At 46.7% G+C, this 12,024-nt stretch overlaps 1 protein-coding gene across 1 annotated transcript in view; it reads left to right on the forward strand.

Moving 5' to 3' along the window:
- Nucleotides 1-12,024, forward strand: part of IRAK4 (interleukin 1 receptor associated kinase 4) — a 110,855-nt gene that overhangs the window by 12,919 nt on the left and 85,912 nt on the right. The window contains exon 2 of the mRNA XM_063927343.1: nucleotides 3,422-3,588. Coding sequence (XP_063783413.1) covers nucleotides 3,431-3,588 — 158 coding nt within the window. The 5' untranslated portion in view covers nucleotides 3,422-3,430. The remainder of the gene's footprint in view (nucleotides 1-3,421; nucleotides 3,589-12,024) is intronic.

Genomic DNA, 12,024 nt, shown 5'->3' on the forward strand with positions numbered 1-12,024 from the left:
TGCACTACATATCAGTCATCACTCCTCCCCTCGGTATCCCCACTGACACCTGTGATGACTGTGGGCACCCCCTTCCCTTGCTGACACCCACGATCACCCCCTCCACTGACACCTGTGATGACTGTGGGCACCCCCTCCCCTCGCTGACACCCACGATCACCCCCTCCACTGACACCTGTGATGACTATGGACACCCCCTTCCCACGCAATCACTGTGGACACCACCCTCCCCCGCTGACACCCGCGATCACTGTAGACACCTCCTCCACTGACACCCGCAATCACTATGTCTGGGGACGACAACTGGGTGTCCGAGATGGTGGCTACAATGTGTCTAAGTGGTCACCTGGTGCAATGTGTGTAACGTGCTCTACCTGGTGCAATGTGTTTAACGCGCTCTACCGGGTGCAATGTGTATAACGCGCTCTACCGGGTGCAATGCGTATAGCGCGTTCTACCTGGTGCAATGTGTATAACGCGCTCTACCTGGCGCAATGTGTATAACGCGCTCTACCTGGCGCAATGTGTATAACGCGCTCTACCTGGCGCAATGTGTATAACGCGCTCTACCTAGCATATTGTGTATAACGCGCTCTACCTGGTGCAATGTGTATAACGCGCTCTACCTGGTGCATTGTGTGTAACGTGCTCTAACTGGTGCAATGTGTATACAGTGCTCTACCTGTTGCAATGTGTGTAATTGTTCTACCTGGTGCAATGTGTATAACGTGCTCTACCTGGTGCGATTTTTATAAGTCCTCTACCTGGAGCAAAGTGTATAACATGCTGTACCTGGAGCAAAGTGTATAACGTGCTCTATCTGGCGCAATATGTATAAAGTGCTATACCTGGCGCAGTGTGCATAGGAGGTTCTACCTGGTGCAATGTGTATAAGCGGCACTACTGTGTGGTATAATGTGAATTGGCACTATTATGTGGTCACGCCCCTTCCCCATGAAGCCACGCCCCTAAAATTTTGCAGCGCGCCTTTGGCGCGCACTTCCTGTGCTTCTCAATCTCGGGGGTGGAACATCAATTCACTATCTGCCTAAGGGAACCAAAATGTCTAGTTACACCTCTGGTGCAGGGTGTCCTGCATGCTACACAGCCCAGCAGCATCGTCACCCCATCCCCCCACCTTGCAACACTTTTGTAGTGTCCAAACAAGATTAAGAGTAATACGAACCTTCATTCCGATGGGACCCAGAAAAAGACCGGTAGGACCCCAACTTTTTTTTTGGCTCAGCGCAATCACTGTAGGCTGTATGATGTTTTGGGGGGCATATTTTTGGGGGAGGATACACGCATGCTGTAGGTGCATAATAGTGGGGCCGGTCCCATTCATTCTGCACTTTACAGCATGTGTGTATTCTCCCAATCAAATCTGTGCCCAAAACACCATATAGCCCTCCATCTTTAAGGAGTGAAAGTACCGCACCATGTTTATTGTAAATTCAGAGTAAAATAAACTGTTATTTAATCATTTAAATTATTTTATTACACACACATATATATATATATATATATATATATATATATATCCAAATTATGATGTCATGTTTTATATTTATATGTGCCATATTGCAAATCATTGCATAGTTTTTGCACAGTTTACAAGAAAAAATATTTTTTCTTTTCTTTCTATAAACAGTTTAAAAATAACTAAACAGGTGTGGTGTGTATTTTATTTACCCTTAAAAACTGGGCCTGCAGCACCTTCACAATGGCCTTGCAGGTGTCAGGGATTATCCAACCCAAAGCCTGGGGGGAGATGAGGGTCCCGAACTTCAGATCCTCCAACGACCGCCCTGTAGCCAGGTACCTCCACGTAGCAGTCAGCCTCTCCTCAGCAGTGATGGCCCTCCGCATCTTGGTGTCCTGCCTCTCGATGTAGGGAGTCACAAGGCCCAGCAACTCCTGGAAGGTATCGTCATCCATTCGAAGGTAGTTACGATAATCTTCAGTGTTAATCTCGGTCAGGAGCGACATGAGAGAGAGAGTCCCCCTCTTCATCAACCACTCCTTGCTCCAAACAGACCTCACCCTCTTCCGTTTCAGATCCCTGTCATGTTTCAGCTTCAGATAGCCATAGGCTAACAAAAGTTGATACCTGTAGGAATCCATCACAGACCAGTATAAAGAGCACTTTGTTCAGAAAAAAACAAGCAAAGCACAGTAGCAATGTGTAACGCTCAGAAGGTATAAACCAGCCTCACTATTCACAGAGCAGCAGTGTGCACATGGTTAAAATGACTGCTACTATTTATATGCCTGTTTGGCCCAGCCCCACTAGCACCCTAATCCAGCCCATCAGATATATCTTATGGTACATGTGAATGCATTGCGATAAATCGCTTGCGCTATGTCGCTGCATGACATATCGCATGCAAAAAAAGCCACACATGTACCAAATCGTATAGAATTGTATGGAACCACTCCCGGGAAGCTCCCGGGAGAGTTCAAGGGAAATCGTCCCTGACTTCAGCCTCAGACATATCGTTGTCGTGTATAGGGCCGTTTAGATGCACAAAGGAAAAGGTGGAGTGGTGCTATGAGTAATTGTTGTTACTTGTTATGTGTTCCACTGTATTTGTTATTGTACATTTGCAATTGTCCGGAGTCATGTGAAGAATTACTACTGAGAAAACATAACTGACAGACTCTGTACCCAACTTGGTGGAAGTGATGTATAAGCAACAGTGAATAAATTCACCCAACACCTAAGAGTGACTTGCAGTGGCTGATTTTACCGATGGTCTGCATGACTGCAGCCCCACAGGTATAATCCTCCACCCCGCTCAGTATCAGTGAGCCAGATGCAGTCCGTGACTGCACTGGCTTCACTGCATCTTTCCTATTGAAAGTCACACCTATCAGTCACAGACACTACAGGCAATCCCATTGGGAGTTTTTGCCCTCCGGGACTGGCAGAAAAGCAGCGATCAGCAGAGAGCTGGCTTCATGTAGAAAGCTTCTCCCTGCCTTTCGTGCAGCTCTAACCGGCTTCTATTGCATTCAGTCAGTGCAGTCCATAAAAACCAGGAGTTTGCGCATGTGCAGTCGGACCGTGGCGTCTGCACATGCACCCGTCAAGGCACCTGCTGGATACACTGCCCAGGTGCATAGACCCAGGGCTGGCTGTATCCACTCTCCAGGCATGGGGGTAGCAGCAGCCCCCCTACTATAATTAGGTAGGAACCACCGCTGGTTAATTGACCTACTATAATTTCGTAACCGATGGGTTTTCCCAAGTAAGCCCATTAGTTGGAAGTTTACACTCATATACTTGGGTGGAGTATATACTGTATATAGGTAGCCCACATTACTCTCGGGTGTGGAGGTGGGTTACGTACAAATACTAATATATTTTGTGTATTTATGTGTATCATTGCTATTTGTAAATTGTTTATTTTTATTACAGGATTTAGGCATGAGCAAAATAACACCATCCACTTATGTGCGTAACCTTGGCCCTGGGCTGTTTAGGCAGCTGGCTGATTTTCTTGATCCCCAAGAAGGATGGAAAACGATAGCTATGGATATACGGAAAGCTTCTGGTGAACCTCGATACACACAATTTCATATACGGTATGAAACCTTTATTATGTATACTATACGTTAAGGTGGGCATTCAATTGAGGCCGAAAAAAGTTTTGGTGAAAAAAACGAGCTTTAACGCAATTTTTGACCCAATATTTTTACGGCAATTTAATTGCAGTCCATTTTTCACAACGCAGAAAAACCCACTTTCTCTATCGTCCTAGTGGATGCTGGGGTTCCTGAAAGGACCAGGGGGATAGCGGCTCCGCAGGAGACAGGGCACAAAAGTTAAGCTTTAGGATCAGGTGGTGTGCACTGGCTCCTCCCCCTATGACCCTCCTCCAAGCCTCAGTTAGGTTTTTGTGCCCGGCCGAGAAGGGTGCAATCTAGGTGGCTCTCCTAAAGAGCTGCTTAGAAAAGTTTAGTTTTAGGTTTTTTATTTTACAGTGAGTCCTGCTGGCAACAGGATCACTGCATCGAGGGACTTAGGGGAGAAGAAGTGAACTCACCTGCGTGCAGGATGGATTGGCTTCTTAGGCTACTGGACATTAGCTCCAGAGGGACGATCACAGGTACAGCCTGGATGGGTCACCGGAGCCGCGCCGCCGGCCCCCTTGCAGATGCCGAAAAGAGAAGAGGTCCAGAAATCGGCGGCAGAAGACTCTTCAGTCTTCTTAAGGTAGCGCACAGCACTGCAGCTGTGCGCCATTGCTCTCAGCACACTTCACACGGCAGTCACTGAGGGTGCAGGGCGCTGGGGGGGGGCGCCCTGGGCAGCAATGGAAACCTGTTATTTGGCAAAAAATACCTCACATATAGCCTCCGGGGGCTATATGGAGATATTTAACCCCTGCCAGAATCCGTTGAAGAGCGGGAGACGAGCCCGCCGAAAAGGGGACGGGGCCTATCTCCTCAGCACACAGCGCCATTTTCCCTCACAGAAAGGCTGGAGGGAAGGCTCCCAGGCTCTCCCCTGCACTGCACTACAGAAACAGGGTTAAAACAGAGAGGGGGGGCACTAATTTGGCGTTAGACATATATATAAAGATGCTATAAGGGAAAACACTTATATAAGGTTGTCCCTATATAATTATAGCGTTTTTGGTGTGTGCTGGCAAACTCTCCCTCTGTCTCTCCAAAGGGCTAGTGGGTCCTGTCCTCTATCAGAGCATTCCCTGTGTGTGTGCTGTGTGTCGGTACGTGTGTGTCGACATGTATGAGGACGATGTTGGTGAGGAGGCGGAGCAATTGCCTGTAATGGTGATGTCACTCTCTAGGGAGTCGACACCGGAATGGATGGCTTATTTAGGGAATTACGTGATAATGTCAACACGCTGCAAGGTCGGTTGACGACATGAGACGGCCGACAAACAATTAGTACCGGTCCAGACGTCTCAAAAACACCGTCAGGGGTTTAAAACGCCCGTTTACCTTAGTCGGTCGACACAGACACGGACACTGAATCCAGTGTCGACGGTGAATAAACAAACGTATTCCTCATTAGGGCCACACGTTAAGGGCAATGAAGGAGGTGTTACATATTTCTGATACTACAAGTACCACAAAGATGGGTATTATGTGGCAGTGAAAAAACTACCGTAGTTTTTCCTGAATCAGATAAAATAAAATGAAGTGTGTGATGAGGCGTGGGTTTACCCCGATAGCAAATATTGGCGTTATACCTTTTCCCGCCAGAAGTTAGGGCGCGTTGGGAAACACCCCTTAGGGTGGATAAGGCGCTCACACGCTTATCATGTGGCGTTACCGTTTCCAGATACGGCCGCCCTCAAGGAGCCAGCTGATATGAAGCTGGAGTAATATCCTAAAAAGTATATACACACATACGGTGGTTATACTGCGACCAGCGATCGCCTCAGCCTGGAAATGCAGTGCTGGGTTGGCTTGGTCGGATTCCCTGACTGAAAATATTTTAGTGATATAGAGCATTTAATAGGATGCAGTCTATATATATATATATATATATATATATATATATATATATATATGCGAGATGCACAGAGGGATATTTGCACTCTGGCATCAAGATAAGTGCGTTGTCCATATCTGCCAGAAGATGTTATGGACACGACAGTGGTCAGGTGATGCAGATCCCATACGGCACATGAAAGTATGGTCGTATAAAGGAGAGTAGGTACTTGGGGTCGGTCCATCGGACCTGGGGGCCACGGCAACAGCTGGGAAATCCAACCTTTTTACCCCAAGTCACTTCTCAGCAAAAAAAGACACTGTCTTTTCAGCCTCAATCCTTCCGTTCCCATAAGGGCATGCGGGCAAAAGGCCAGTCATATCTGCCCAGACATAGAGGAAAGGGAAGTAGACTGCAGAAGGCAGCCCCTTTTCCAGGAACAGAAGCCCTCCACCGAGTCTGCCAAGTCCTCAGCAGGACGCTGGGGCCGTGCAAGCTGACTCAGGTGAGGTGGGGGGTCGTCTCAAGAGTCTCAGCGTGCAGTGGGATCACTCGCAAGTTGACCCCTAGATCGTACAAAGTATTATCCCAGGGGTACAGTTTGGAGATTCGAGACATCTTTTTCTCGCAGGTTCCTGAAGTCTGCTTTACCAAAGGCTCCCTCCGACAGGGAGGCAGTATTGGGGAAGAAAAAAAAAAAAAAAATTCACAAGCTGTATTTCCAGCAGGTGATAATCAAAGTACCCCTCCTACAATCAAGGAAAAGGGTATTAGTCTTCCACACTATATTGTGGTACTGAAGCCAGACGGCTTGGTGAGACATATTCTAAATCTGAAATTTTTGAACACTTACATACAAAGGTTCAAATCAAGATGGAGTCACTCAGACAGTGATAGCGAACCGGAAAAAAGGGGACTATATGGTGTCCCTGGACATCAAGGATTACCTCCATGTCCAAATTTGCCCTTCTCAACAAGGGTACCTATGGTTCGTGGTACAGAACTGTCAATATCAGTTTCTGAAGCTGCCGTTGAATTATCCACGGCACCCCGGGCCTTTACCAAGGTAATGGCCGAAAAGATGATTCTCTTCAAAGAAAAGGGCATCTTAATTATCCCTTACTTGGACGATATCCTGAAAAGGGAAAGGTCCAGAGAACAGTTGGAGGTCGGAATAGCACTATCTAAAGTAGTTCTATGACAGCACGAGTGGATTCTAAATATTCCAAAAATCGCAGCGTTTTTCCGACGATACGTCTGCTGTTCCTAGGAATGATTCTGGGCATAGTCCAGAAAAAGGTGTTTCTCCTGGAGGAGAAAGCCAGGGAGCTATCCGAACTAGTCAGAAACCTCCTAAAACCAGGCCAAGTATCAGTGCATCAATGCACAGGAGTCCTGGGAAAAATGGTGGCTTCTTACGAAGCAATTCCATTCGGCAGATCTCACGCAAAAAAAATTTCAGGGGGATTTGCTGGACGAATGGTCCGGATCGCATCTTCAGATGCATCAGCAGATAATCCTGTCTCCAAGGACAAGGGTGTCTCTTCTGTGGGGGCTGCAGAGTGCTCATCTTCTAGAGGACATAACATTCAGCATTCAGGACTGTGTTCTGGTGACCACGGATGCCAGCCTGAGAGGCTGGGAAGCAGTCACACAGGGAAGAAATTTCCAAGGAATGTGGTCAAGTCTGGAGACTTTTCTCCACATGAATATACTGGAGCTAAGAGCAATTTCCAATGCTCTGAGCCTAGGTAGACCTCTGCTTCAAAGTCAGTCGGTGCTGATCTGGTCGGACATCATCATGGCAGTCGCCCACGTAAACAGACGGGGCGGCACAAGAAGCAGGAGGGCAATGACAGCAAGAACTTTTCGCTGAGCAAAAAATCATGTGATAACACTGTCAGCAGTGTTCATTCCGGGAGTGGAAAACTGAATTTCCTCAGCAGGAATGAATTCCACTCGGAAAAGTGGGAACTTCATCTGGAAGTTTCCACATGATTGTAAACCGTGGGAAAGACCAAAGGTGGTCATAAGATGGCGTCCCACTTGAAGCGCCAGGTCAAGAGACCCTCAGGCAATAGCTGGGTCGCTCTGGTAACACCGTGGGTGTACCAGTCGGGTATGTGTTCCCTCCTCTGCCTCTCATACCCAGGGTATTGAGAATTATAGGAAGGAGAGGAGTAAGAATCATACTCGTGGCTCCGGTTTGGCCAAGAAGGACTTGGTAACCGGAACTTCAAGAGATAAGAAGGGTCTTGATTCAGCAAGAATCATGTCTGTTCCAAGACTTACCGCAGCTGCGTTGACGCAGGGGCGGGTGAACGCCGGATCCTAAGGGAAAAAGGCATTCCGGAAGAGGTCATCCCTACCCTGGTCAGAGCCAGGAAGGAGGTGACCGCACAACATTATCACAGTTTAGGTGAAAATATGTTCCATGGTGTGAGGCCAGGAAGGCTCCACGGAAGAATTTCAACTAGGTTAATTCCTATATTTCCTGCAAACAGGAGTGTCTATGGGCCTCAAATTGGGGTCCATTAAGGTTCAAATTTCGGCCTGTCGATTTTCTTCCAGAAAGAATTGGCTTCAGTTCCTGAAGTCCAGAAGTTTGTCAAGGGAGTACTGCATATACAACCCCTTTTGATGTCTCCAGTGGCACTGGGGGATCTCAACGTAGTTTTGGGGATTCCAAAAATCACATTGGTTTAAACCACTCAAATCTGTGGATTTGATATATCTCACATGGAAAGTGAACATGCGGTTGGTCCTGGCCTCGGCCAGGCGAGTGTCAAAATTGGCGGCTTTGTCTCACAAAGCCATATCTGATTGTCCATTCGGACAGAGCAAAGCTGCGGACTCGTCCCCAGTTTATCCCTAAGGTGGTGTCAGCGTTTTACCTGAACCAGCTTATTGTGGTACCTGCGGCTACTAGGGACTTGGAGGACTCCAAGTTGCTGGATGTTGTCAGGGCCCTGAAAATATAGTTTTCCAGGTCGGCTGGAGTCAGGAAATCTGACTTGCTGTTTTATCCTGTATGCACCCAACAAGCTGGGTGCCCCTGCTTCTAAGCAGACTATTGCTCGTTGGATTTGTAGTACAATTCAGCTTGCACATTCTGTGGCAGGCTTGCCACAGCCAAAAATATGTAAATGCCCATTCCACAAGGAAGGTGGGCTCATCTTGGGCGGCTGCCCGAGGGGTCTCGGCTTTACAACTTTGCCGAGCGGCTACGTGGTCGGGGGAGAACACGTTTGTAAAATCCTACAAATTTGATACCCTGGCTAAGGAGGACCTGGAGTTCTCTCATTCGGTGCTGCAGAGTCATCCGCACTCTCCCGCCCGTTTGGGAGCTTTGGTATAATCCCCATGGTCCTTTCAGGAACCCCAGCATCCACTAGGACGATAGAGAAAATAAGAATTTACTTACCGATAATTCTATTTCTCGGAGTCCGTAGTGGATGCTGGGCGCCCATCCCAAGTGCGGATTATCTGCAATACTTGTACATAGTTATTGTTAACTAAATCGGGTTATTGTTGTAGTGAGCCATCTTTCAGAGGCTCCTCTGTTCTCATACTGTTAACTGGGTTCAGATCACAGGTTGTACAGTGTGATTGGTGTGGCTGGTATGAGTCTTACCCGGGATTCAAAATCCTTCCTTATTATGTACGCTCGTCCGGGCACAGTATCCTAACTGAGGCTTGGAGGAGGGTCATAGGGGGAGGAGCCAGTGCACACCACCTGATCCTAAAGCTTAACTTTTGTGCCCTGTCTCCTGCGGAGCCGCTATCCCCCTGGTCCTTTCAGGAACCCCAGCATCCACTACGGACTCCGAGAAATAGAATTATCGGTAAGTAAATTCTTATTTTCGGCCCAAAACACTTAGGATTGGCTCCGGACAGCTGAGAAAAATCCAGATAGTGCTGGCTTTTGAGGCGAATTGGATAGCCCCTGGGGATCAATTAGCTGCGGTCAATTACTGTGGCTATTTAAATTCCCTCCTAAGGCTGCCTGTTGTGTGAATTAATTTAAAAAAAAAAAAACATTTCACCTGTGTGTATCATAGATAAGGAAAATAATTGATTTCAATGTATATTTGATGCTTTTGGGAATTATTTGAATCCTATTGGGTGAACTCAGATTGATGGTCTCATTGTAGATCTCATAAAAGGAGTTAACTCTCACTCACATCACTTAAAAAAACACTTGTTGATTAAACGTTTAAAAAACAAGGGACTTAGACCCCATTTAAACTTGGCGCTCCCCAAAAAACATCTCTTTTGTAAACTATGTTAGGTCCATTCTGGCAAAGGGCCATTTGGGGAACAGCAGCTTATCTGTAAACATTAACAAGTTATCCTACAAATATATCCTAATACGCTCATTAATTATCAACCATTCTCGCAATATAGGTATATTAAAAATATATAATTATAATAATTATTTTGTTTATCGCTTTTCTCCAATACAACTCAAGACAACTGTCTGTGATCTGTCTTCAATGCAAAACCCCCTCTGTTTATTAGCTGAACATTACTCCTTGAGTTGATTATCTGCAAATGTTTTACCATGTGCTTTTTTGTTTTCTCTTACGTCCTAGGAGATACTGGGAATTCATTTTAGTACCATGGGGTATAGACTGGTCCACTAGGAGCCATGGGCACTTTAAGAAATTGATAGTGTGCGCTGGCTCCTCCCTCTATACCTCTCCTACCAGACTCCGTTTAGAAAATGTGAGGAGCTGGCCGCATCTTTGGAAGCTCCAGAAGAGTTTTCTGCATTTATTTTCTGTGTTTGTTATTTTCAGACAGGACTGGATGGCACCAGCCTGCCTGCTTCGTGGGACGTAAGGGGGGGGGAATGGCCCAACCTCTCTCAGGGTTAATGGCCACGTGCCCCGCTGACAGGACACTAGTTCCTGAGGGAACTATTTGCAAGCCCCACCACGGCGAGCATACATTCCCGCAGCACGCCACCACCCCTAACAGAGCCAGAAGAATCGTCGTATATGGACAATACTTTGAAAAACTGTGCGTACTAAATTGGAGTGCAGCTAAACAATAACACATTAATGTGCATCCATAAACACATTGAAAATACTGTATACAAGATGTACTTATGTTTTAAGTTTCTATTGGCCTTGGATACAGCAAGGAGGACTTTTTACCATCTGGGATCGGTGACACATCCCTTAGAGTTATGATATGCCGTTTTAACATCTATGTTTGTAAGTGTAACCTTGAAAATAAAAGGGTTTTTCTATTTCAAAGGACTGCTACACTATAGTTGTGTTCTTTTAAGTATCTCCCTAGTGTCCCCTGCAACAGGGACTAAGAGGTACTTATTTTTTCAGATTCTATATTGGTCTTGGATACAGTAAGGAGGACTGCCAACCATATAAGTGGACGTTTATATTGTTGACGTTTATCATCTTCAGGACAACCATAGATGAATTTCTGAAAATGGTGAATCATATTTCATATTGAAGTACATCACTAAAAAGTGTTTTTTGTTGTTAATGGTGATTGGAGCGCGCTATTATCTGTCACACAGTTTTTTTTTGTATAGAGCCAGAAGAATGAGGAGTGGTGAGTACTGAGCCGGCGTCCTGGTTAGCGGGTCGCCAGCCATTATGATGGCATGAGGGTACGGAGACGCATGGCTTCTAAATGGGGCAGACTGCGTCTCCCGCTGTGTACGGACACAGACGCTGAATAGCGGACACAGTACACAGACTTGCAACATAGTCATAAAAGGAGTCTGTCTCCATTTTATGCACAAGACACATACAGCCAGTATAATAAAGAGCGGGAAGACCGCGTGCCATTGAAGGGGCGGGGCTTCACTATGAGCCGATCCAGCAGCTCACAGCGCCATTTTCCCTCTGCAGCTGACACAGACGCTGACTGACAGGGACACGCAGCTCCTCCGGAAAGACTCCAGATTACCTCAGTGGTACCAGGGGTCATAGCAGGGGGGGAGCGATTATTAGTGTATTAAGTCCCTAATCTAGGTACTTAGTCTGTGACCCGGCTAAGCTTGGCATTAGTGTTAAGGGCACCGTGTGCTGGTTCCATACTCCCTCTGTGTCTCCCTGGAAGGGCTCTTTGTAGGTTAATTGTGCTTTTAACCTTTTCCTGTGTGTGTGTGTGTGTGTGTGTGTGTGTGTGTGTGTGTGTGTGTGTGTGTGTGTGTGCTGTCACTGTTACAGTATGTCAGCAAGGAGTGTGTTTCATGTAAGGCACAGTGTTCCTCTTCCCCAGGGGGTTCACTAGTGTGTACTCAATGTAGTGTCCCTTCCCAGGCTAGTGGGGCAGAACCAGCATGGCTGGACTCCATTAGGGGAATGATTTCCACAATCTCTACTAAGTTTCTCATTCCGAGATAAAAGACTCAATACTTAAGACAATCTATGACTGAGGTTATGAAAAGAGACTCCGTACACAAACCAGCGTCTCAGTCCCCTGCCATTTGTCTGCAAAAGCGCACTTTGGCCCATATCCTGCAGTCTGACTCGGATGATGAAGGGTCAGACATGGAGGAGGGCTAAGTGGACTCAGAG

This window comes from Pseudophryne corroboree, chromosome 6 (genome assembly GCF_028390025.1).
Source record: "Pseudophryne corroboree isolate aPseCor3 chromosome 6, aPseCor3.hap2, whole genome shotgun sequence".
NCBI classification, from domain to species: Eukaryota; Metazoa; Chordata; class Amphibia; order Anura; family Myobatrachidae; genus Pseudophryne; species Pseudophryne corroboree.